Source organism: Corvus cornix, chromosome 15 (genome assembly GCF_000738735.6).
Source record: "Corvus cornix cornix isolate S_Up_H32 chromosome 15, ASM73873v5, whole genome shotgun sequence".
Classification (NCBI taxonomy): Eukaryota; Metazoa; Chordata; class Aves; order Passeriformes; family Corvidae; genus Corvus; species Corvus cornix.
This window is the reverse complement of record NC_046345.1, coordinates 4919744-4945822: the sequence shown is the minus strand read 5'-3', so window position 1 is coordinate 4945822 and position 26079 is coordinate 4919744. Positions and strand designations below refer to the sequence as shown.

The 26079-nt window shown below is 54.5% G+C and overlaps 3 protein-coding genes across 4 annotated transcripts; 2 read left to right on the top strand and 1 right to left on the bottom strand.

The window, feature by feature from the left end:
• The first annotated feature begins 96 nt into the window (after positions 1–96).
• TFIP11 (tuftelin interacting protein 11) lies at positions 97–9911 on the top strand. Its single transcript, XM_039561270.1, has 12 exons — positions 97–432; positions 944–1097; positions 1778–1934; positions 2433–2560; positions 3028–3180; positions 3884–4393; positions 5204–5310; positions 5542–5710; positions 5906–6149; positions 6739–6881; positions 7357–7522; positions 8098–9911. The coding sequence occupies exons 1-12, from the start codon at positions 236–238 to the stop codon at positions 8451–8453; spliced, it is 2484 nt and encodes an 827-aa protein (XP_039417204.1). The 5' UTR covers positions 97–235; the 3' UTR covers positions 8454–9911.
• SRRD (SRR1 domain containing) lies at positions 9264–11129 on the bottom strand. The gene is made up of 7 exons (XM_039561333.1): positions 10969–11129; positions 10847–10887; positions 10626–10762; positions 10450–10548; positions 10207–10361; positions 9926–9971; positions 9264–9643 (listed from the first exon to the last, which is right to left on the bottom strand). Exons 1-7 carry the CDS (start codon positions 11127–11129, stop codon positions 9437–9439), a joined length of 846 nt encoding a protein of 281 aa, XP_039417267.1. The 3' UTR covers positions 9264–9436.
• On the top strand, positions 11127–24434 carry HPS4 (HPS4 biogenesis of lysosomal organelles complex 3 subunit 2). 2 transcript variants are annotated; one of them, XM_039561271.1, is made up of 13 exons: positions 11127–11298; positions 12073–12163; positions 12844–12987; positions 14006–14113; positions 14601–14717; positions 14842–14936; positions 16135–16207; positions 16908–16941; positions 17492–17588; positions 18030–18918; positions 21136–21268; positions 21564–21672; positions 23218–24434. In XM_039561271.1, exons 1-13 carry the CDS (start codon positions 11264–11266, stop codon positions 23387–23389), a joined length of 2097 nt encoding a protein of 698 aa, XP_039417205.1. In that variant the 5' UTR covers positions 11127–11263; the 3' UTR covers positions 23390–24434. The 2 variants fall into 2 exon arrangements, with proteins under 2 accessions (XP_039417205.1, XP_039417206.1); XM_039561272.1 differs by lacking the exon at positions 12844–12987.
• The last annotated feature ends 1645 nt before the right edge of the window (positions 24435–26079 follow it).

Here is a 26079-nt window from a genome sequence, read left to right as displayed (position 1 = left end):
TCTACCCCGCCGGGCCACAGGGCGGCGCTGCCGGCGCGGCCGCTCCGCTCCTGGCTACTCTGTGGTTTGTGGGCGGGGCTTGCCCGGTACCGGAAGCGGACCGGAAGTGGATGGGGCGCATCCGGCTTGGCGGCGCGGCCGGGGCCGGTTCTGGGGTCTGTGGGCGGGCCGGGGGTCGCGGCCGTGCCGGGGTCAGGAGTTCCTGAGCAGGCCGGGGGATCCCGGCGGCGCCACGATGTCGATGTCGCACCTGTACGGCACGGACGGAGACGATGGCGTGGAAATGGAGAGCTTCGAGGTGTCGGACTGGGACCTGCAGAACGAATTCAACCCGCACCGGCAGCGGCACCGCCAGACCAAGGAGGAGGCGACTTACGGCGTGTGGGCCGAGCGCGACTCGGACGAGGAGCGGCCCAGCTTCGGCGGGAAGCGGTACGGCCGGGCTGGGCCCGGGGCCGGGCTGGGCCCGCTCGTGGGGCTGCGGAGCGCGGAGCTTCTGCCCCCGTTCCGTGCAGCTTCTGCCCCCGTTCCGTGCAGCTTCTGCCCCCGTTCCGTGCAGCTTCTGCCCCCGTTCCGTGCAGCTTCTGCCCCCGTTCCGTGCAGCTTTCTGCCCCCGTTCCCTGCAGCTTCTGCCACTTCCCTGGAGCTCCCCCCCGTTCCGTTCAGCTTCTCCCCCCGTTCCCTGCACCTTTCCCGGCTGTGGACACCCACCCGAGCAGCCCGTCCCGGCTCGGGGCTGCCCTCAGGGCACCCTCACCTGTAGAGGATTTCCCTGCGCTTGCTCCCTGCATCGTGGGGGGAAGGATGGGGATTGCCTGGCAAAAGCAGCGTTAATCAGCTCCACAGCCTGTAATATCCCATTTTTTGGGGGGGTGTAAGGCACAGCAGCCCCCAGGCTCCTGCAGGAACGTGCCCTGGAGTGGAATTCCTTCTCGTTTTGCAGCTCCAGGGATTACTCGGCCCCCGTGAGCTTTGTCAGTGCTGGGCTGAGGAAGGCAGCGGCCGAGGAGCTCTCGGATGAGGATTCGGATGATGATGAGAAGCCTGTGAAGCAGGAGGAGATTCCCAAGGAGTTTGTGCCCAAGAAGTTAAAAACAGTGAGTTCTCCAGGGAATTTACTGTTCTCTGCTTTGTATTTATATAAAACTCAGGCTGGGGTCGAAGGCAATGAAAATGTAATAGAGCACAAAAAAAAGGGAGAAATAATTGAACCAGAGGCCCAAATGTGTCATTAAGGGAGGTGTTTGGATTTTGTAGCATTGATACAAACTGATAAAACAAAATTCAGAATAACAAATCGTTGATACAACTGTGCACTGATATAATGATTGTGTGTCCTTGGGAATCAGTCCTTTCATTTTTCTCAATATTCCCTTTGGTCAATGGAGGTTTAAAGAAGAGAATTCCTGTGGTTTCCTGCCTTTATTTTTCTACTTTCACAGAATGGACGAACCCAGGCATGTTACAGATTAAAAATCAAACCCTTATTTTCAGTTAAAACCAGAAAGAATCGGGAATCACCCTCAGCTAAATCTGGTGGTGGAGTCTGAGAACTGTCAGGTTGTCAGCCTGAGTTTTTCAGGACTTTCCTTTCCCGTTTGAGGAATTTCAGGAAGCTCCTTAGGTGCTTCATGGATGCACAAGCGAGGTTCCAGTGAGCTGGGCAGTGTGGGGACAGCAGAATCACTTCCAGGAAGAATTTTCTGGGGGGGATTTTGCACACTTTGGTTATTTGAAGCCTCAGGGCTGCAGGTTTTTTGTGTGTTTGTTTTGACAGGGTGGAAATTTCAAGCCCAGCCAGAAAGGCTTTGTGGGAGGCTCTAAGTCCTTCGTGGATTTTGGCAGCTGGGAGAGACACACTAAAGGAATTGGGCAGAAGCTTCTGCAGAAGATGGGATATGTCCCTGGAAGGGGTCTTGGGAAGAATGCTCAAGGTACTGTCAGTGTGTTTGGTGGTTTATTGTTAACTGGGGATTTGGAGGAGATTGAATTCCTTAAAGAACTGCCAACCCCAGGTGGCGTAAACCTCCTTCTTGTTTTCCTGCCACTGATCTGGGTACTGTGGTGAGAGTCAGGGGTGTTCAAACTGGCCTGTGGTCGTTTGCTCCTCTGGGTATTTTGCAGGAGGAAAAGAGCAAGAAAAAAGGCAGTAAATTCCCAAGGTGGTCATCCCACAGAAAAGGAGATGCTGTTTTACGTGGCAGAATAAAAAGGCAGTGAAATGTGGGAGTAATGCTGTGCTTTGGCAGTTTGGTGTGTGCTGGCATGAAGTGATTTTATAGGAAATTGGTAACATTGGAAGCACCACAGTGTTGGAGGCAGTGCCAGCAAGGGTGTTGGTGCTGATTTGGTAACTTGTAGGGAAAGCCTGGCTGTTCTGCTCTCTCTTAGTACACCAACTGCTCCTCCTGACCCCATTCCCATCCTGCCAGGTATCATCAATCCCATCGAGGCCAAGCAGAGGAAAGGCAAAGGTGCTGTGGGTGCTTATGGCTCTGAGAGGACCCCACAGTCCTTGCAAGACTTCCCTGTGGTGGACTCAGAAGAGGAAGCTGAGGAGGTATTTGCGTGGTTCTTGCTGTTTCCCTGCTCTGCTGTGTGTACAAAATTCAGTTCTCTTAATTTCTGTGCCAGAGAAAACTGTTTGGGCTCATTTTAGATAAGAAGCCAAATACACAGCATGTTGATTTAATTTAGGCAGATCTTTCTTGTCACTGTAATGTTCTTTGTTGTTTCTGGTTCACTCTGTTTCAGTAGCTTTGCTAGAATCCCTGCTTTGAAGAGTCTCCCACGTAAATAGTTTTGTTTAAATAAGACCAGGAACATCCTGTTCATTTCATCCATAGGGTGGCTGTCTGACCCACAGCATCCAAGCTGGCTTGGCATGAGCTTTACCACTTCCCAGTTATTTCCTGTTTCTATTTTCTACTAATTCCTCATTGATCTGACGGCTATTTTTCTGAAAAAAAAAGGCAGATTTGGGGTGTGACAAAGAGTAGCCACCACAACTCTGCTGGTTTTGTCCAGGAATTTCAGAAGGAGCTCAGCCAGTGGCGGAAGGACCCGAACGGAGGCAAGAAAAAGCCCAAGTACAGCTATAAAACAGTGGAAGAGCTGAAAGCCAAGGGCAGGATCAACAAGCAGCTCGCAGCCCCTCAGAAGGAGCTGTCCCAGGTCAAGGTGAGGTTGATAAAACCAAGAGGTGACCCCTGAGGAACAGTTTGGGCCCTTTGGTGTCACCAGCACATTTTAGCTACCGGTAACCTCAGTCAAGCCAGTCCTAGGAGGTGCCTGTGCAGCCTCCTGGAACTCATCCCTGAGCCCTGTAATTGCCCTGTGTCACCTGGATGTGGTGACAAATTAGATTAAGTGTGTGTGTGTAGGGGGTTAATTGCAATTTAGGTTTAATTGTTTCATGTTTGTCCTAATCAATACTCACCCACTTCTGAAAGCACAGTTGTCCTTTTTGGGATTGTTTGAACCCTCTTCTTCCTCAAAGGGATTTGTCTGGTCTGCACTTAGTAAAATTACTAATCTGAAATTAAGGTGTCTCTATAAAATTATAAAAGTTCCTAAGGGCAATAACTGTTACTGTAACTAATGGCAAGATGCTTGTAGAATCATTCAGTGAAACTGGAATGAGATGAGGAGATTCTTCCAGCCCTGATTCCAAATTGTCCCTTACTCATTCTATCTCCTTGTGTCTGGAGAAGGCCATTGTGGAAGCAATCCCCTCGCTCTAATACAGTGTATGTTAGCAGCCTCCTGGAGTAATTAATGTACTTGGAAATCTCCAGATTTCAATTTGGAGTCGGGGATTGTCTCCTTTTTTTGAAGATGACAGAGAGTGTTTTGTAAGAGCGTTTGTTCTGTGTGCTGGCAGGTGATCGACATGACAGGCCGGGAGCAGAAGGTTTATTACAGCTACAGCCAGATCAGTCACAAGCACAACATCCCAGATGACAGCCCCCAGCAGCCCCTGGGCAAGGACTCCAAGCCCCAGGGCTTTGCCCTGCCCGAGCTGGAGCACAACCTGCAGCTGCTCATCGACATCACGGAGCAGGAGATCATCCAGAGCGACCGGCAGCTGCAGTACGAGAGGGACATGGTGGTCAACCTGAGCCACGAGATCCAGAAGATGGCTGAGGTGCTGTCCCACGAGGAGAAGGCCATCAGCAACCTCAGCAAGGTGCTGGACATGGTAGAGGAGTGTGAGAGGCGGATGCAGCCCGGCTGTGAGAATCCTCTGACCCTGGATGAGTGTGCAAAGATCTTTGAGACCCTGCAGGACAAGTACTACGAGGAGTACAGGATGTCGGACAGGGTGGACCTGGCAGTGGCCATAGTCTATCCTCTCATGAAGGAATACTTCAAGAACTGGGATCCCCTCAAGGTATGTGTTGGTTTGAGTGACCTGCAGTTCTCACTTGATGGCTCCAGTAATCTTTGTTACCTTGTCCCAAGTGTCCTGGTCTAGTGTGAGGTGTCCCTGCCCATGGCAGGGGGTGGAATGAGATGAGCTTTAAGGTCCCTTCAAATCCAAACCAGTCTGGGATTCTGGGATTCTAAATTCCTGATCAGTCGGGAGAAAAAGAAAAGAGGCAAAATGAAACCCTGTACTGTCCCCGCTTTCAGACCTTTGCTGGGTAAAAATTTAGGAGTTTGTAAGGTTAAAATCAATCCATTTTATGAGTGTTGGGAGGAAAAGGTGGTGAAAAACAAGTTTCTAGTTGGTGGTTTTTAGTAAAAACGGGAGAGGTTTGTCTGTCAGGTATCAGAGATGCACAGTCTGTTCTCAGTGCCATTTAGGCTGGGATAGGTAAGAGTCTGGATTCTCTCTGTACACCTCAAAAAATTCAGAATGTCCTCTTCTCTCTCTGGATGTGCATTAATTCTGCAAGGTAGGATTTTTCTCTGGCAGGACTTTGTTAAAAGTCATTTAAGAAATGACTGGAGGTGGCACTCAGTGCTCTGGGCTGGTGGCAAGATGGGGAGGGGTCACAGGTTGGACTCAATGGTCTGGGAGGTCTTTTCAAAGTTCAATGAGTGTGGGATTCTGGAATTAAGACTGCAAGTTCCTGGCTTCCATGAGATGAGGTGAGAAGGCCTGGCTGTGCTCAGCACACCATCAGGCTGCTCTGTGCAGATCCCAGCTGGAATTAATGGAAAAGCATAAGGACCATTTGTGCCTTGTCATTCCTAGGACTGTACATATGGCACGGAGATCATAGCCAAGTGGAAGAGCCTGCTGGAAAACGATCAGCTGTTATCCCACAGTGGGCAGGACCTGTCAACAGATGCTTTTCACAGGTAAAGAACAAATTATTTGTACTTTGTGCAGCATCTTCCCGTGCTGCTTCTTCGGGTATGGAAAAGGGCAGACACAAGGGAGCTTTTCCCAAGGATTCCCATGCTCGGCCTGTTAAAATCCAGTTTGCAGCTACAGAAAAGAAGCAGCTTTAACTAACAGCTCCCATTTGGTTTTATTTAGGCCTCACTTTGATTGAGCTTCACTTTGATTTATTTGGGGTTTCTTCCCAGACTGATGTGGGAGATCTGGATGCCATATGTCAGAAACATCGTGGCGCGGTGGCAGCCGAGGAACTGTGGATCCATGGTGGATTTCTTGGATAGCTGGGTGAGCGTTGTTCCTGTGTGGATACTGGATAACATTCTGGATCAGCTCATCTTCCCCAAGCTGCAGAAGGAGGTGAGTGGAGAGGGCTGAGTAGAGCAAAGCCGTGCTCTGAACCAGTGTTCGAATTCCAACTGGAACTCCCAAACTCTGGTGTGCAGCCTCCGCCGATGGATTGAGGAGTTGGGGGCTGCATCACAGCTCTTTGTGCTTCTGGACAAAATGCTGCTGGTGGCTGGACTTAGTTAATCTTTTCTGTTGTGCCCCAAGGTGGAGAGCTGGAATCCGCTGACGGACACGGTGCCAATCCACTCGTGGATCCATCCCTGGCTGCCGCTGATGCAGGCACGGCTGGAGCCGCTCTACTCGCCCATCCGCAACAAGCTGGCCAACGCCCTGCAGAAGTGGCACCCCAGCGACTCCTCTGCCAAGCTCATCCTTCAGCCCTGGAAGGATGTGTTCACTCCTGGCTCATGGGAGGCTTTCATGGTCAAAAACATCGTGCCTAAACTCGGTGAGACAACCAGACAGTGCTGGGTTTCGGGAATCTGCTGGTGGCACCTTCCCCCTGACACCTAGGAAAGGTCCTTGTTAATGTGGGTGCCAGTGTTACATCGGGGAATGGTGTTAGTGAGGTTAGACCAAGCTTGCCTCTGCTTTTCTGCTACCAGTCCTGTGCAGAGGCAGAAAGATTACAGAAATATGGGGAATTACTCTGGTTATTCTCTACGTTTTCTGTCTTTATAAATCATCCATCTGCAGCTGGCAGGAATATCTGAGAGCTGTCAGGTAGGATGAGGCTGTAGAACATCTCTCCGTTACTCCTGAATTCCTTGGTCTAATGTTTCACCATGAGTTTTGTAATGCAAACTGGCTCAAAGGTTAAAAAATAGCCAAGTGTTTTTAGTTTCTCAGTTCTGACAGCAAATTGTAGTAACAGGAAGTGGAAATGCACCACTTTGTGGCAGGATCAGCCAAAGATCCCCACTGTCCCTTTAGCGTAGCAAACTTGCTCCTCAAATTGTGTGTGTTGGTAGGGGAAGAGGTCAGGGCACTGATAAAACTGAGTCAGGCTCTTTTCTAACTCTCCTCCCCTTTCCCAGGAATGTGTCTGAATGAGCTCATCATCAACCCTCACCAGCAGCACATGGATGCCTTTTACTGGGTGATCGACTGGGAGGGGATGATTTCTGTCTCCAGCCTTGTTGGGCTGCTGGAGAAACATTTCTTCCCAAAGTGGCTGCAGGTGAGACACTGCGGGCTGAGGAAAGAGTCTTGATTGCCTGGGGAGTGTTTTAGTGATTCCTGTCCTGGAATTGCTGCCCTGGTGCTGAACTGGGCTGGTTCCCACTCACAGCTCCGTAGTCATTGGAACAGTTCCTCCTTTTACTGACAGCTCAGTAATAAACCAAGTGATAAGGTGTGCCAGGGAGGGTCGGGTTGGACATCAGGAGGAATTTCCTCATGGAAAGGGTGGTCAGGCACTGGAAAGGGCTCCCCAGGGAGATGGTGGAGTCCCCATCCCTGGGAGGTGTCCAAGGAACGAGTGGATGTGGCATTCAGTGCTCTTGGCTGGGTGATGAGGGTGTGATTGGTCACAGGTTGGACTCAGCACTCTTGGATGGCTTTTCCAGCTTAAATCACTCTGAGATTATGTGGCAGTGAGGCCTCTCCTGCACAAACATCCCTGTGCTGCCTTTGACCTGTCCCTTGCTCTGCAGGTGCTCTGCTCTTGGCTCAGTAACAGCCCCAACTACGAAGAGATCACCAAGTGGTACCTGGGCTGGAAGTCCATGTTCTCAGACCAGGTGCTGGCACATCCCTCCATCAAAGACAAGTTCAATGAGGCTCTTGACATCATGAACCGGGCTGTGTCCTCCAGCGTGGGTAGGTGGCTCCTGGGAGGCTGACTGGGGCATGGCCCTGCTGGCAGCAGCTCCCATGAGCAGTGAAAGGCTGCGTGCTCTGCCTTGCTGTATCCTTACATAACACCTCTGAGGTGCTGCTCAATAGTTTTGGGCTGCACTGAAGCAGAAACAGATTTTCGGTTGCTTCCTGGGCCATTGAACAATTGATCTTCTTCCAGCCTTGCCCTGTCAGTCAGACACCATCCTTTAGGGCTTGACTTCTAAAGCTGTCATTTATTGGGGTGTTTTTTCTTTATGGTGAGATACTGGTTCTTTTCCTTAGCTTTACAGCAGTGCCCTTCCCTTCCACATGACTCTCCCTACGACCTAAAAGTGATTGTTGGGAATTCACTGGGAATTACACTGTATAAAAGGGAAGGGCATGCCTGAGGGAGCAGCAGCCAGAATTTGCCCGCTTCCCAAAACTGAGACCTCCCTTCCCGAGCCCAAACTCAAACAGTACTCTCCAAATGTCTAGATTGACTTTGCATCAAGATAGAGCTGCTTCCTGCTGGGAATGGCTCAGGACCGTGTTCTCCCCATTCTGTCCCCCAGGTGGGTACATGCAGCCGGGCGCCCGGGAGAACATCGCGTACCTGACGCACACGGAGCGGCGCAAGGACTTCCAGTACGAGGCCATGCAGGAGCGGCGCGAGGCCGAGAACATGGCCCAGCGCGGCATCGGCGCCGCCGCCGGCTCCGTGCCCATGAACTTCAAGGACCTCATCCAGACCAAGGCCGAGGAGCACAACATCGTCTTCATGCCCATCATCGGGAAGCGGCACGAGGGGAAGCACCTCTACACCTTCGGCAGGATCGTCATCTACATCGACAGGGGCGTGGTGTTCGTGCAAGGGGAGAAGACCTGGGTGCCCACCTCGCTGCAGAGCCTCATCGACATGGCCAAGTGAGGCCCCCCTGGGGACTGAGACACCACCCAGGAACAGCCTGCAGGGAACCCTTAGAATAAACAAGTTCCAGGTTTGTAAATAGTGACACTGGAGCTGGATGCCAGGATGGTTTTGTTGGAAGAGGTGTTCAGGCAGTGGCAAGAGGATGGAGGGCCAGACTTCCTGACCTGGGAAGCCAGGCTAAGGGAGAACAAGCAGTGCTGGCACTTGCAATTGCCACCTGGGCCAGAGGTTTATCAGCAGGTTAGGAGGGATCGCATTCTCTGCTCCTACAGCTGAATGAGGGCTGGCTTAGTTGAGTCCCCCCAAGTCTCTAGTGACAGATGTCACACAAATGTCACAGCTTCTGCTGCCTGTGTGCTGTGCTGGCAGCGAGTTACTGTCCCCACAACACCCCTCACACAGTGGGCTTCTCTTTGCTGCACGCAGCCAGGACCTGTCCCAACTCTCTCTCTGCTGTGGGACTGCAGGGGTTAAGAGCACAGAGGTGAGGGAAAGAACCCCTAAGGCTTTTTTCCTGGAGGGAGCTGACCTGGTTGTTCTCAGGACTGATCAAGAGCTGATCTCAGCAGTGAGAGCTGGGAGCTTCTTCCAAGCCTGCACTGGGAACTAGACCCCAACACCTCCCACTACAAACCCCTCAGATAATTCCCCCTTCCTGATGCGTTGAAATGTGTGTAGTACATGCAAAGGTCTTGAATTGTTATGAAAAGGGAGGGAATCAAAGAGCAGTCACTGCAGTACAGATGGTTCTCAAGGCAGGTTTTGGTGGAATTAGTTTGCTGTAGTTCAGTGAGAGTAAATCAAAGCTCAGCTTTACTTTTTATTAAATAAGATACAAAAATGTCCCATCACCTCAGCATTCAGGTGCTGCCACTTTTGGCAGAGCCTGATGCCACTGTCCCTGCTTGAGCTCCATCTCAGCTGCACAGAAGCTTCCATGGGAAGAGATGTGGATCCCAGCCCCGCCACCACAGGGATAGTCAGGACTTGGCAGTAGCTCCCTCCCCCTTCCTGATGATCTCCAGGTCCTCACAGTCTTGGTACATCGGCTCTTCCACACAGTCCCAGACCTCAGGGGAGAGCTCCTGCAGTTTGTCCAAGGGAAACCAGTGCACGGAGGTGTCATTGAAGGTGTCCAGGTAGCGGGGGTGACTGGGGAGGGCCACTTCCTCCACCCCTTTCAAGACCTAAAGAGCATTTGGGGAGAAAGTTACGGACAATGCAGAAGCCCCTTCCTGCAAAGCTGAGCCAGTGAGGATGAGGATGGTGTTACATTACCCTCAGCCCCTGTGTGCTGGGTGTTCTGCAGATGTTCAACAATCCTAAAGTGATTAGCTTTTATATTATAGGATCTAGGGAAAGGGTTATAAAAATAACCCCCCTCTTCTTCCCAGTGGCAATTTATTTCCTTTCTCATTAAAAGGTGTGTTGTCAACATGAAACAATAATGTTAAACTGTTGCCTCATACCTTTGCTATGTAACAATAATCTCTCTCCAAGATTCTGGACAGCAACCTGCAATAACAGAAGGTGCCCATGTTAGACACAACGTGCCTGTGGATTTAGACAGGTTTTCTGCGTGGGGGTGGGACAGAGAAGGGGGGAGAGGGTTCACAACTGAAAACTTCATGGCAATGAAAATAAGCAAAACAGGGAAAGAGTTGCTGGAAGCAATAAAAATAAAGCAGTGGGAGGGAGAAGAGGAGAGCAGGGTTGGAGGCACCAGAGCCTATCCAGGGTGTGCCCAGACCTCTCTTCGATCCCTCGGAAGCTGTTCCCGATGATGACCAGTTTGGAGAGCGCCGCCGGGCTCCAGTTGCTCCACAGCAGGTTGTTGTACAGAGCCTTCCCGCAGTGCACCATGTAGAACAGCGTGGCCGAGCCCTCAACGCCGTGTTTCCCCTCCTGCCCGGGAACGGCCGAGCCCGTCACGCCGAGCCCCGGCCGCGGGCCCCCGCGGCTCCCGGGCGGTGTGACCCGGGGCTCTCCTCACCTCATTCTCCGGCAGCAGGCACAGCCCCAGCGCTCGCAGCGCCGCCGCCTCCCGCGCAGAGAAGGCCGGGTCGAATAGGGCGCAGCGGGCGGGCGGCACCTGCGGGGGGACAGGGCGGCGTGAGCGGGGACCGGCCCGGTGCTGACCCCGGCGCTCCCCCCGGCCCCGATGCTCACCCGCAGCTCGTCCAGCAGCAGCAGCAGGAAGGCGAGCTGGTACCGCGCGGCGGGGCAGCGCCCGAACCGGCCCAGCCCGTAGCACACGCAGCTGGCGGGCGGCTCGGCGGGGCCGCTCAGCGGGGCCCGCACGGCTCCTGCGGGCGGCGGGGTCAGCGCGGCGGCGCCGGGGCTCGCTGTCCCCGCTGTCCCCGCACCCCCCGCTCACTCCCCGCACTCACCGGCGCTCGCCGCCCAGAAGCCGGAGTTCAGCAGATCGTCCCTGCGGGGAGAGCGCGGTGTCAGCGGGGCCCGGCAGCCTCCGGTGGGGGAGCGGACAACGGGACCGGGGCCGGGCACTCACCGCGCCTCCCGCAGCCGCCGTAGCACCGCTTCGGTGCCGGGGCCGCCTTCCTCTTCCTCCTCCTCATCCTTCTCCTCCTCTTCCTCCTCCTCGCCCCGGCCCCGCCGCCGCCGCCGCCGCGCGCGCCCTGCGCGCCACCCTCCCGCCGCCGCCGCCGCCATGCGCGCAGTCACGTGCGCGGTCACGGGACCGGGGGCGCGCCCGGAACCGGCGGCGGGAGCGAGCGGGAGGACCCCGGAGCAGCATCCCGGAACGGCCCGGAGCATCCCCGAACCGGCCGGAGCCTCCCGCAGCCATGTCCCGCCCCGCCGCGCCCGGCCCCGCGCCATGGTGAGCCCCCTCCCCTCCCCGGGCCCCTTCTCCCGCTCGCGTCGCTGCCCCGGGAAGCACCTTCGGCCCTTTGCTCGTCGCTGTCCCCGGTCGGGGGTGAGGTCTGGAAGCCCCCCGGGGCTCAGCAGCTCGGTCTCTGTGCGTGGGTCATTCCAGGGCCGTGGAAGGGCGGTCCGGGAGCGGATCCAGCCTCCCCGCTCCTGGCCCGGCAGCAGCGCGGGTTCCTCGGTGCCACCGTGGAGCCACCGCTTGCCTTTGCTCCAGACCTGCGCTGTTCCTACGGGAAAACTCCCGCACGAAGCTCGTTCCGAGCTTGTGACGAGGTGCTGGCTGACAGGACGAAAAGTGTTACAGAATACGTGCATCCAAGGAATTATGAGCGGAATGACATCACATCCTCAGAGGGGACTCCCTGTCTTCTGCTCCTTGGGGGCTCTTGGGTGCAGGCAGCGTCCGGGAGCTGTTTGGGATGCACATGGATAATGCTTCTCGATAATTATCCCGTGTGCTGAGGGTACAGTATCTCACAAGTCCGCATCTCTTTCCACATGTCTGGGAGGTGGAGTTGTAGCACCTGTTTTAAATTCACAAAAGCGGTCAAATTTAGTCATGGGGGGCCTTTTAGGTGCTGCTTTTGGGTGTAAACTCGGTGTGATTGTGCAAGAACAATGTCTCTCCATTTGCAATAATCTTTGCTGCTCTTCCTGAAGTAACAGAAAGGAGAGGGAGAAGGGTAACATTTTTCAAATACACGTTTTTGCCAATGTTTTTTAGGTGGAATTACTTTTTCCTTTATGATGGCTCAAAGGTGAAGGAGGAAGGGGATCCTACGAGTGCTGGGATCTGTTATTTTTACCCTTCCCAGGTAATGTCTGCTTTATTTCAGTACCTGTAAAAGGATGCTGTGGGTCAGGCTGATGGTTCTGGATCTGGAAGGGTTGGGCTTCCAGGTGATTTGGGTTAATCCTTACTTAGTAGTCACAAAAGTTTTAAGAAATCCAAATTATCAATTAGCTCCAGGTAGAGCAGGGCTGGGCTCCACCAGGCTCAGGGCACAGCAATGGGGTTACACTCTGCTCTCTCCCTGAGGAATGGGCCAACACAGTCCAGGACTGTCCTGGTGATGTCAATAAAAACACACACGAGGGATGAAAGTTCCTCTCCAGAATCCCCAGGCCCTTGTGCTGCCTGGAAAAAGTAATCCAATTTTTTTTCTCCCAGAAATTTGCCTGTTCTATTGCATTTGATTTACAGAATCCCAGAGTCATTAAGGTTAGAATAGACCTTTAAAATCAAGTCTAGCCATGAACCCAGCACCCTGTTCACCACTAAACCATGTCCCCAAGTGCCACACCCACACATTTTCTGAGCACTTCCAGGGATGGTGACTCCACCACTGCCCTGGGCAGCTTGTGCCAATGCCTGACAACCCTTTCTGTAAATTGAGTTGAACTGATAATTAATTTTTATTGACACCTGAAAACAGCAGTCAGGTTTTTTTCTGAGTTCTTTTAATGGGAAGTTAAAGCCTTTGCTCCCTGGCAGACCCTCCCGGAGCAGCAGGAGCTGCTGTGTGGGCAGATGGCTGGGGTTGTTCGCTGCCTCACCGAGATCTCTGGGGCCCCTCCCAGCATCGTCCGCCTCAGGAAACTCAAGTTTGCTGTGGTGGTGGATGGAGACTTTCTGTGGGTGAGTTCAGGAGCTCTGGAGCAGTCACAGAGTGAAAACAGCCAGGGGCTGAAGGACTGGATAAAACAAAGAGGGTTTATTTTTCCGGGTGTGGGCTGCACTGGGGGAGAGCTGGGGAGGGACCTTGCAGTGGACAAATTTAATTGCAAGCTAACTTAAATTCTGGTTTCTGCAGCCCGCTGTGGCCTGACCATCGCTTCAGCTTCCTGCAGGAAAACTTCATGTATCTCATTTGTGTGCCCACACCCAAAGGGATTTCTTAAGATCTTCCTGACTGGAAGCAGAATCCCAAAGCCCCAGACTGGTTTGGGTTGGAAGGGACCTTAAAGCTCATCCAGTCCCACCCCCTGCCATGGGCAGGGACACCTTCCACTATCCCAGGTTGCTCCAAGCCCTGTCCAACCTGGCCTTGGGCACTTCCAGAATGGGGCATAACAGGATTCCATGTGCTGTAGTTTATAAGGTCACAGTCACTGTTTGATAGTCTGATTGTTCTTTCCTTCTAGCCTTCAGCATCCCCTGAGCTTTGTCAGTGCCCACAGACATTTAGTATATAAAGAGCAGCGTGTGGCATTTGTGACCAAAGTGCCCCAAACCATCCCTGGGAACTGGGCTGAGGCCAGTCAGCCCCATTTAACTGGCGCTGCTGCTTCTGTTTCAGCAACTCAAAAACTAAACAGAGTGTCATCATAATATAAACAATGAGTTCATCTGAATATTTTTCAAGTACTTCGTTTCAGGAGAACATTCTTAGCTATTGAAGCACCAAGTTAGGTCATCTAACGTGGGCAGGGAGTGTGTCTGAAGCGCTGCATTTCTGATATTTATTTATCCTTTCTGTGCCAGGGCTCTTGTGTGGGTATGTTTGCATTTCCTTTTCCCGTGACTGTGATTCTGGGGGGTGTTTGCCTGCACAGAGTTTGCCTGTCCTTGTGTGAAAGCGATGAGAGTTGTTCTCACCTGCCGTGCCCGAGTTCTGTCAGGGAGCATTCTCCATCCCTGGCTGTGTCTGCTGCAGGTGCTGGGCTGTGCTGTGGAGCTGCCTGACGTGAGCTGCCAGCGGCTCCTGGAGCAGCTCATCGGCCTCTTCACCTTCTACCAGGGCCCTGTGCATGGTGCATACACGGTAATGAGGGGCTGGGGACATGGGGACACAGTAACAAGGGGCTGGGGACATGGGGACACGGTAACGAGGGACTGGGGACATGGGGACACGGTAACAAGGGGCTGGGGACATGGGGACACAGTAATGAGGGACCCAGTAACAATGGACTGGGGACACAGTGACTTTTGGGAAGATTTCAACACTTCCCATGGTGTCCCAGTTCTGCAATGTTCCCTTGTGCTGCCCTCCTGCTAGCAAGGGTCACACATCCAAGAAGTGGGACCTGGAAAAGTGACCTGGTGGTCCCCCTGCCCTGCATTGCTCCGAGGTCCTGTGGGGCTCTGCTAAACCTTTCCCAGATGTTCACTCGGAGCAGTTTCCCCTCAGTGTTGTCTCCCACCTTTTCCTGACCTTATCGTGGCAGGCCCTGTCCCACATGGATTCCATGTCCCACCCTGAGTGCCTGGACACTGTGCAGTGACAGCCTGGGGGTTTTTGTCACCCACAGGCGTTTTCCCAGGAGGAGCTGAGCAGGGAGTGGGACAGGTACATTGAGCACATCCAAAAAAACACCAGTGACCTCCACAGGATTTTCAATTCTCTCTGGCATCTGGACAAAACCAAGGTAAGAGCCTGTCCTCTGCAGTGCCTCTCTCTAGAGCTGCCCCAGTGCCACTGTGCTTGTTTATTTGCTGCTTTGAGGTTTCCCAGGATTCTGAGGCCTCACTGCCCTGGTTCTCCCTGTCCAGGTGGATCCCCTGCTTTTGCTGAAGGCAGCTCTCATCCTGCAGACTTGCCAGCGCTCTCCCCATGTCCTGGCAGGCTGCATCCTCTACAAAGGCTTGTAAGTAACCAGGTGTTCCCTGAAGGGTTAAATCCACCCCTTTCCAGGGTTGGGATCCTGGAGTGCACCCAGGGAGCAGAGTGAGGGCTTGAGGGCTGCTCTTGGTTATTGGCAGGAACATCAGAGCTTCAGGCCAGGCAGTCCCTGTCTGTCTCTGTGTCACCAAGTGTGAGCGGTTCATGGAGTCGTGGGATCATGGAATGGCTTGGATTGGAAGGGATCTTAAATCCCATCCTGTTCCACCCCCTGCCATGGGCAGGGACACCTTCCACTAGCCCAGGTTGCTCCAAGCCCCGTCCAACCTGGCCTTGGACACTTCCAGGGATCCAGGGGCAGCCACAGCTTCTCTGGGCACCCTGTGCCAGGGCCTGCCCACCCTCACAGGGAAGAATTTCTTCCTAATATCCTATCTAACCCTGCCCTCTGGCAGTTTGTCCCTGTCCTGTCACTCCAGGCCCTTGTAAAGTGTCTCTCCAAGGTTATCTGTGCTCATCAGCATGAAGGAGCTCAAGACTTGGGTTTTAGTAGCAATCTGCTGGTTTTGTTACTCAGCAGGACGTGAAGACTGAAATTCTGAGGCTTTTTAGGGGGAAGCCACCAAGGAAAAGGGAGATGTGTGGATGTTGTGCTTTCCCAGCAGTGTTCCCTCTGCAGATGTGCAGATCAGTGCAGGTGTGTCCCTCAGTTTGCCTGACCTGCTGGCCAGGACCACTGTCTGTACTGACAGGAAGTGCACAGGGGGGATGAGCCAGCACTCCCCGTGAGACATTCCAGCTTCTTTCAATCAAAGATGGCTGAATGACTTCAAGGAAAGCCTCCAAGGTGGCCTTGAAAGACAGGAGGTGGGGAATTCCGAGAATTCCTTGGCAGCAGCACTCAAGTGCCATTTTTCTTTGGCATGAACTGTTCCAGTGACACCTTTTATGAGCACAGGGAGAGCATCTGCCAGGGAGTGACCTCATAGCTGCAGGCAGGACACTGGAGTGAGTCACTGCAGCACCTGAGAGCTGGACATTTGACTTGAGGAGGGGCTTGGGAGCCTTGTCCTGCACCAGGATGTGTCACCTTGTGTCTCTAGTCTGTCTGGTAGAGATATTTTGTCACCAAATGTCATCAGAGTTCTCTGAACTGATGATCTTTAAGTTCCCTCTGAAGCCAAACCATTCCATGATTCTCTGACTTTCCTTTGTCCTTTCAGGATTGTGAGCACCCAGCTGCCACCTCCCCTCACTGCCAAAGTTCTCCTGCAGGGCAGTGAGTCCCCAGGCCAGGTATGGTACTGAGCACATTCCCTGCAAGCAGATTCCTGCAAGGATGTGGTGTGGGAGCTGTTGTCACACAGATCTGACATGTGTCACTACTGGGAAGGACAAATATTGATGTTGATGCTTAAGGCTTTTATTAGTTATGACTGGAAAGGGTTCCAAGACTTCTGCACTTAGAATTTGCTTTTTTTTTTTCAGTCTTCAACTTACTGAATTCATGAGTTCTCATTTATGTGATGTTTTGATTGGCTTTTTACACAAGTTTAGGTATTTTGTGGAAAATCCGCCAAATGATTGTCTGAAAGGGACAAACAGCAGTTTTCATTTGCTTTAAAACTTGTCAAAGCCTACTATTTATGTGATCAGGACCTTCGGTAAAAAGCCATCACTATGCAGATGTGAAGGCAGCCTTTGCTGTTTTTCTGCTTGAATGAAGGGAGTTTCTGTGCCCTGAGCAGGTGGTGGTGATGATGATAAATTTGGGCTCTCTCCTGCCTTTCAGGTGTGTTTTGGTTCTTGGGAAGGTCCCCTTGGCTTTGAGGGCTCCCTAAGGTCCAAACTCCTTCCCAGCACCACAAACCATCCACAGTGTTTGCTGGGGGGGGTGGTGTGAGGTCTCCTGCAGCCTTGAGGGGCTGGGGAGGGTGCCAGAGGTGTCCTGGTGTCCTGATCCATCCAGGGAACTGATTCTTGGCTTTTGTTGCAGAGCGAGCCCAGAGGTGAGGAGCCACAGGAGCCTGGTGAGCATCCAGCTGCATCCTATGGGCTGCCTTCCCTGCATGGGAGCACGAGCTGCTTCTCTGGGATTCACATCCAGGCTGTGCTGGGTGCTGGAGTATATCCAAAATATCCCAGAGGGTGTTGCTGCCACCAGTCAGCCTGTGCTGTTTGATCAGAACCAGCTCCTTCTGCTGGGTTTGCTCTTTTGGGTTTTATTCCAGTGCTGCAGATTCCCAGCCATGCCTGCCTTAATTCCAGTCCCCTATGTGGCCACGTGGCCACTGCCAGGCCCTGATAACAGATGGCTGGTGCTTGCAGTCCAAACCTCCAGCCATCCCTTCCCAGCATCAGTGTGGGGATGATCTGCCAGGATGGAAACACTGAGGGGAAATTTGGCTGTGTCAGGCATGAAGGGTATGAGCAGGATGGGAAAATGCTGGCAGGGTGGGAAAAGGCTGCCCAGCTCAGTCAGGATGCAGGATCATGGCAGGCCTGCAGCTCCTGCAGAAGCCTTTGGGCTGATGCGGTTTGGTTTCTGTTTAATCCTCAACCCCTTCCCTGCTCTTGCAGAGTCTCTGCTGCCGCCGGGTGTCCGTATCATCCCGGTGTTCCTCACAGGAGAGGAAGTCTCCGTGCTCCGGGACTTCCCAGTGGAGTGGATGGCCAGGTAGGCAGCCAGCCTGACCCAGAGGCAGGATTTGCAGCAGGAGCTCACTCTTTGTCCCTGTTGCCATTGTCACTGTTCTCTCTGGAACTGACTCAGGCCCTGTCACTGCCTGTTGGAGCTGCCTGAGGCCCCTCAGGCTGGGCAGAATTCCCGTGTCCATATCCCTGCTGTGAGCAGCCTGGAGCAGAGCTGCTTCCCCAAACCAGCTGTGATCTGTTGTCCCCTAAGCTCACAGCACTGCTTTGTGCACAAGGAAGGGACATTCCCAGGAACTTGCAGAGTAAGATTCCCAGGTTTTTCACCTGTGTTAGACCTCGGCCCTCCCTTTTCCCAGGTCTCTTTGTAGCAGGGGATGGATCAGCCATTGTTCAGTGCCAGTGGGGTTATCAGCTATCACACAGATCCTGCTCAGTGTTTAATCCATTTTTCATCTCCCACCAGGTCACCCATGTCCCCAGCAGGCCCCAGAGGAGAGGAGAGTGCTCTCTGCTCCCAGGCAGTTCCAGAACCAACAGGAGCTCATGAAAACCAAGCCCTGGATGGAATCTCTGTGCAGCAGTCCCACAAGGAGGCTGCAGGCACAGCTGCCCCAGGAGGTGCTGTGCATTTGGGCAGCCCTGCAAGTCCTCTGACGGACTTCCCTGGAGTGGGAGGCAGCGCAAGGAGTTCTCCAGCTGCAAACCTGAGTGGAGCAGGCAGTGAAAGCTCAGAGCTCAGCAGGAAAACATCCTTCCCCTCAGAGAGAGACACAGAGCAGCTCCCAAGCCCTTCCTCACTCCAGACTCAATGTGCTTGGACTACAGGTCCATACCTGGAAGGCTTTTCCTTTCCCAGCCCTTACTCCTGGGAGCAGGAGAGCGAGGATAAGAGGGAATCCCCTGTGGACTCTGATGGTGGTCACTGTGCTTCCCAAAATTCCCATTCGGTCAGCCACAGTCCAGCTGTTCCCTCTCCTGCCCAGGAGCTGAGCAGAAGGAAATCCAGTGAGCAGGACAAGCCATGGACTGTGAGCCAGGACCGTGTGTCTGGAGGAGGTCTCAGCACAGCTGGTGACCACGTGTGGGGCTTGGATTGTCCAGACCCTGCTGGACACGCACAGCTCTGGATCGAGAGGCAGCTGCTGGTCCCAGGGGTTCAGGAGGCTCTGCCCAGTGCCCCTGCAGGGGCCAGGCCGTGTCCCAGCAGCGGGGAGGGCAGCTGGGGCAAGCTGGGAGGCAGAAGTGGCAAGCCAGCCCGGCTGAGCCTCTACGTTCACTGCATCCAGGGGCTGGTGCTGTCGCTGCTGGCTGAGGAGCAGCTCCGCCGGGACCGCGGCGCCGTGGAGGACGTGGTGAGTGGGAAAGAAAGCTCTGCCCTGCTGCAGCTGCACTGGCAGGGGGCACAGGGGTCACAGCTGAGGAGGGATCGTGCTCCCCGTCCCTCCATCACCTGCTCCGAGCTGTGCCAGTGAAGCCGCTCGCGGCTGCGTGGGAGCTGTCGGAGCGCGAGCGGAGCAGGGACAGCCGCGTCTCGCAGGCAGCTCCCGGTGCTGCTGTTGTCTGGCAGTGCCGGCACCGGAGCAGAGCGTGTGGGTGTGACAGACACCCGCGGGCTGCCAAGGGCCTGCGCTGGAGCTGGGATTCGCTGGGGATCCCCGGCAGCTCGGCGCTTTTTGGGAAGCGAGGTTGGTTCTGTGAATCCCCGGCCCTGCACGTCACAGTCTCTCCCTCGGGGACCACCGCAGATGGGGCTGGCAGCGGGTCCCGGAGAGGTTCCCTTGGCTGTGGGAGCCTCCAGGCTGCTCCCTGGGGTTGGAGAGAGGGATGCCATGTGAGCACTATGCCAGAACAATCCCACATTTCCCTGAGGTGGGGTTTGGGTGCCCAGGCTCCCCTGTGAGCAGAGCTAACGGGGCTGTGGGGGCAGGATGTGCCCGGCCCCCCATCTTTCCTGGGAAGCATCAGCTGCAGAGCTGCTGCCTGGCCTCTGCCTCCCCACCAGGAGCTGAGTCAAAGCTGCAGAGCCCTGTTTGATATGCTAGTTGCCATAGGAACAACCTAATTTCCTTACCCAGCCAGACTGGAAGGTGCAGGGAAGCTCAGACTAATGCAGAGCCTCGAGGTTGCTCCTTCCCCTCAGAGCTGTGGGATGCCTGGGACCCTGGGAGCTGGGGAATGTCTGCTCTGCACGGCAGGGCTGATGTGCCTGGGGAGGGATTGCTGCCGAATCAGCTGAGCCAGGAGGTGCAGCTGGGGCCCTTTGCACCAGACATGGCACTTTGTCCCCTTTCTGCTCGTCTGGAACAGCAGGGGGGACGCAGGCAGGTGGGAATTGGAGAATTGGGAATTCCACACTGGAGAGTGGAATCCCAGTTGCACAGGGATTGCACGGTCCATTCTCCTTCATGTCTTGCCCTGGGGCTGACAAGCTCTCATTTCATTCAGGTTCCTCTTTTCCCAAATATCCTGCTCCTTCCATCTCACGTACCCTTGTTCTGGATCTCACCAAAACTGCACTGTTACACAGCTTGGATTTTGGCTGTGACTGGGCTCTGCTGCTGGTGGATTTGAGGCACAACCTCAGCTTGTCTATCCCTTTGTTTATCTATAGATTAAAAATGACCCTCAGCTCTCAGGGATGTCCAAGCTGGGTTATAATTAATGTTTTTTTGAATGCTTTGAGGCCCCCAAATGACACCAAAGAAGGGTAAAATATGCTACTTGTGCAGCTGCAAACCCCTGGGAGAGCGGGTTCCATCCCAGACTTTCCCTGTGGAGTGGGAGGCTCTTGGCCTCACCTCCTGCTGCTCTTTAAGTCTTATTACTCCATTTCACTGCACAGAAAGGAAAATCTGCTCCGTGACAGGGGTCAAGGGTAGGCCAGGCACTCCCGTCCTGCTGAACAAAGGCTTGATCCTCTCCGCAGTGGGGGAAAGCGCATTGGCAGGATGAGGATTATGGAGTTAATCTTCCCAAGAGTGGTGGAGGACCCCTGCCTGTGCCCAGGGAGCCTCAGCATGATCAGGGCCTCCGGGCTACTGAAAATCCACCCAGAACAGCATCTTGGCATTCATTCAGTGCGTTGTTGTGTGTGTTTGTACTGCCCGGTGTAAGCAGAGGGATGTCCCTTGCTGGGGCTGTAAATCATGTGAAATGAGCCCTGGAGAGTAATGGTTGATGGTAAATTAATGGAGCCTTGCATTTTCCTGTAATTAGTAGCATCAGGTGGCTGAATGGCTGATTTTCAGGTTGGAGGGCCCTTTCCCGAGTCGTAGAATCCCAGACTGGTTTGGGTTGGGAGGGACCTTAAAGCCCATCCCGTTCCAAGCCCTGCCATGGGCAGGGACAGCTCCCACTGATTGCTCAGAGCTCCATCACTGCCTTGGGAGCTCTGTGACTTGTCTGCTTCCCCCCATGCCCAAGTTTCCCAGCCATTCCAGGTGGGAGCCTGGACAGCAGAGCGAGGAAGGGTCTGGTCCCTCTCTCACCTGAACTCCCTCCAGCACCTCCTTGAAGCCCAGGTGAGGCACAGGTGAGGCTCTGAGCTCTGCCTTTCCCTCTGCCTGCAGTACCACAGCAGCCTGGCCTCCCTAAACGGCCTCGAGGTTCACCTGAGGGAGACGCTGCCCAAGGACTCCTCGGCCTCAGCCAGGACAAACTACAGCTTCACACACTATGACTGTGTCCAGAACGTCCTCACAGGTGAGCCTTCATCTTCTGGGGCTGCAGGAGGGAACAATGAGGAGAATGGGGTTTAAGGGAACCTTTTCTCACTCCTCACACACCTTCTCAGGAGCCTTTCTCACCAGAGCTCCCACCACAGAGCCCAGATCAAAGGCCCTGTTGAGGGAGCTTTGTCTATTGGGATTGAGGGTGTCCCCAGCCTGTACTGCAGCTGTCTGGGGTCTGTGGCGAGCTCCAGAGCCTTTTCCTGCTCGGTGAACGGGGGCACACTGCAGAGTGGGTTTTTAACACTCCCTTTTCTCCTGTCGTGCAGCCAACCTGCCCCACAACCCCGGGCCCCTGGACCGGCACTTCCTGAGGGCAGCCACGCTCATCCACTCTGACTTCAGCCAGCTCCCCACGGCCTCAGAAGTGATCATCAGGTAAGGGGTGCTCCCAGAAGGACAGAACCCCTTTCCAAGGCTGGGTGGGATTCGGCACGGTTTGTGACCACACCCAAGGACCAGTCACGTCGCTTTATTCCCCAAGTTTGCTTTGACTCGTGAGTTCCTTCATGTTCTGCCTGGATGTTGAGAGGCTGCAGGGGCACCAGGAGAGTGGATTGAGGGCACAGCTGAGTGGTGCCATGGCTTGGATAGAGATGTAACACTCACACATTGCCAGCTCCTGGCACCATAACGTTCTAAGACGCAGTGTTAAATTTAGCTGTTCCTAATAAATTTGTGTCTCGGCAGGGAGCCAAAGGCGCCCAGAATTGGCAACTTAGATATTGTTTTCTTGCACGGCTTGTTGGGCTGGAAACACACTGTGATGTGCGTGGCAAACTCAATTGTGATGCCAGGCAGGATGGTCTTATCACAGCCAGAGCCCTTCCCAAAATCCAGAAGTTTTCCTGGCATCCAGATCCCTTTCCCAGGCCACGGCTGAAGCGGACACCCCTTTCCTCAGCTGAGCCCACCCACCCAGTCCTGCTTGTTTGTCCAAAACACGATGAAATAAAGATGCTCCTGGGAATTACACGGTTTTGCTGCTCTGGCACCACTTGCCAAGGGGATGTGAATCACACACTCCAGTGCTGGAGAACTCCTTGTTTAGCATGAGCTTCGCTGGCTCCTTAAATCCAATCCTAAACTGACTGGCTAAGCTGGCGTGTTCCCTGTTACCCCGAAAAAAGCAACTCCATGTGTGAATCAGCCTGAGTAACAAGATGACTAAAACTGCTTTCTTTTATGGAGAGTTGTCACAGAAGGGTGTCAGCAAACATAGCAGTTGCTGCTTTCCTCCTTCGAGGAGGAATCCAGGGTCCTTGGCTTTGCTCCCTGCCAGCCATGCTGCAGGGAATATTCCGGGAGAGGGGATTCTTAGTCTTAATTAGTGTGTTTAATCACAGCTTTGGTGGTGACTGAATCCGACTCTTATCTGAGCTTCATCACACCTGTGACTGACACGTGGTTCCTGCTGTGGGGTGCTGTGCTGGGATTTGGTTGTGGCCAGCAGCAGTGGGAGAGGAGGAATGTCGGGCACGAGGAGTGTTCCAGGCTCATGGTGTCCTGGGCTGGGCTGGCAGCAAGGGGAATCCTTGGAGCATGGCCACACACAGAATCCCAGAATCATTAACTTTGGAAAAGCCCTCCCAGACCGTCATGTCCAACTTGTGACCAATCCCCACCTTGTCACCCAGTCCAGAGCACTGAGCTGAACTCAGTCACAGGTTGAACTCGATGGTCTTGGAGATCTTCCCCAAACTAAATGATTTTGTGATATCCCACTTTCCCTTTTAGGATGCCGGGCCCCTTTAGAAGGAGGGTCTGGTTCCCTGTGGCCTTCAGGGGTTTGGTGCCTGCTCAGCTCCATGTTCCCGTGCTGAGACACCTGAAAGTCCCTCTCAATAACTGGGAGCCCAGTTCCCAGCTGTGAATCTCACCCAAAGCTGTCAGTCTGACCCCTGCCTTTCCCTGCCCCTCCAGGAACGCCTCCACAGCTGTGTACGCCTGCCGGAATCCTGTCCAGGAGACCTACTTCCAGCAGCTGGGAGCTCCACTCCGCAACTCAGGCGTCCCCAACCCACACGACAGCGCCTTCAGCCTGCCCAGCAAGGCCAAGCAGAAGCTGCTGAAGCACGGGGTGAACCTGCTGTGAGCTGCTGTACTCAGACAACGGCTCTGCCCTGCAGAATGTTCGTCTCCAGTAAGGAAAATCTCAGCTGTTCATCCCCATGGAGGCAGAGAGGCTCTGCCCTGCCTCTGTGGGGTCTCCAGCCTGCCTGGCCCTGAGGAAGGGACACTCCTTGCCCTGTCCTGCAGCACGTTTTGGGCCAGTGCAGGTGTCACTGACAGCATTTACCAAAGACTGAGGACAGAATGCAGCGTCTTGGGGCGCTTGGTTTACATGGACTTTACAGGGACTCTCTTGGAGCTCTGCAGACTCCCCACGTGCCTTGATCTGAGGTAAAGCCTCACCTTGCTCTGAGTTACAGAGCCCCCAGGCAGTGCTGGCTTTCAGAGATGTCAGCCAGCCACTGTCCGTGCCTGCACTTGCCCTGGTCAGACTTTGGCTTTCTTTCTATCCCTTAATCCATGGGAATGATCCTGCCATGACATAGTGCCTTACCTTGGTCAGCAGTGCCTGCCTGTTCTCACACGGGAGCAGAACAAGAGCTGCAGAGCTCACAGCCCCCCTTTGGGTGCTGCCAGGAGGTTTTTATGCCATAGGTGACTCCGAAGGGATATCCCTATCCTTCCACACCTCCCTGGTCAGTGATGGTCCAGCCCAACCATGCCCTCCTTGTGCCCACCTGGACCTGCAGCCTCACAGGGGCTGGGTGATGGTGGTGGTGCGAGTGTCCCTCAGCCTTGTGCTCCCTCCCTCCCTCCTGCTGCAGGACCTCACTTCACTGCTCTTACTGCTCCATTTGCCCACACTCTGCAGACCCCGAAGATGCCCCTTAGCTGGTGGGACCAAAGAGGTTTCATAGCCCTTCAGCAGCTGTTCCCTTTCTGCTCTGACAGTGTCCCCAGTCAGTGGTGGCCGGGGGGGCCGTGGTGGTGGCTGTTTAGACTGAGGGATGGATACCTGTGTTTGGCTGGGCTTGGAACCTGCTGCTGGTGCAGACACACCCCCAGTCTGACTGTGGAAATAAAGGAGTCTCCAAGGCTCGTCCCAGCACTGTGTGTCAGCAGCCAGAGTCACGTTGTTGTCATGTTTGTGGTTCCTGGTGTGATGGGCTGGGTTGTGGGAGCAGTTCCCCGTTTAGCTCCGTGCCAAGGGTGGTTCCTGCAGTGCTGGGGTCAAACAGGCAGAGCCTGTTGGTTCAATCATTCCTGCAGAGCAGCTGCTTGAAAGCTTCCAGAGGGACAGATGTGTGACTGGTGTCACCAAGAGATGGTGAGCAGAGACACGAACGTGGTGAGGTGCTGAGCAGGCTCGTGCCAGCGTCAGGGCTGGGCACAGGAAGGTCACCACTGCCACAGCTGCTGGTCCCACCCCAGCACAGACAGTTCCCAAGGTCGTTCTGCCATCCCAGGTCGCTCAGGCTGCTCCACAGACATTGCAGGGAATTTCAGAAGACTCCAGAGGATGAGCCAGCTGCTTGCTCAGGAGTGGCTGGGCGCAGATGCCAGCCAGCTGCCAGCCCTGGCAGCTGAGGAGGTGCTTCAGCAGGAGCAGAGTCGTGTGGCACTGCTCCCATCCTGGGCATGGAAGGACTGTGAAGAGCCTGTTGGCAGAGTAGGAGTGAAAACTCCCTGGAGCCACCCTGGTGACCTCCTGCTTTGGTGACATCCATGTGGAAGATGACACAAGGTAAGGTGCTACTTCCCTGCACACTTCCAGAGTCATGGACAAACTGCTCTGGTTCTGGAGGGAGCACAGGGAGGCACTGCAGGGTGGGAGAAGGCAGGAGGGATGAGGGTTGTGTGCTCTGGGCTGCTTGCTCAGCTGAGCCAAGTCGCCCCACTGGGAGATGCTGCTCTTCCTGTCCCCTCTGTGCCCTCAGCAGATCCAGCTTCCCTCTGTGATTCCCAGGAGAGGAAGCCTTGGAGCACTGGGAGCAGCTCCAGCCTGCTCTGCTCCCCGGGGAGATCCGCCTGCATCCTGCCTGGGTGCTTGGGAAGTGGTTGTGTGCTCTGGCAGGAAACAGGGAGAAGTGGAAGGAAAAGCCTGAGAGGGACAGGAGGGAGATTTGGCACAGCAGCAAAGCACAAACGGGATGGATGCTCCTGCCTGCTGCCATCAGGGATCTTCCGCTGCAATCTGCTGAGCCGTCTGCCGGCCGGGAACAGCTGGGCTGGCTCTGCTCCTTCAGCTGCTCGGGCTGCATCTCCCCACCCAGCCCGTGCTGGGCCACCCAGCCCATGCCTGCCCTGTGCTGGTCAGCTGGGAATAGCACACAGAGCTCCCCGGCCCACAGGGCGATGGCTGTGCTGGAGAGGATGCTTAAAAATGGGGCATTTTGAGCATCAGGGGATGAGGAGCAGCTGGGCCTGTCTGAACACTGCCAGGGAGGGCCAGAGGGGCTCGTGGGGAGCAATTCCTGCCCTGCCAAGCTGGCTCTGTGCTTGAGGGGGGTCAGGCACTGGTTTTCTGGCATTTGGGTGGGATTTGAGCAGCACCCTCTGCCCTGGAGCTGCTTCTGGGAAGCTGCTGCCTTTGATGCGTCAGTGCAGGCAGCTGGAAGCAATTCCTGAAATGGTTTGTTTTCGGATGCTCTGGCAAGGCTAATGGCTTCTGTGGGGCCCAGGGAGCTTCAGGCCTGCAGCTGCTCCTGGGGATGGCTGGGGACAGTCTCTGCTGCCCTGGGCCAGGCAGCACTGCCACAGCTGTGCCCACGC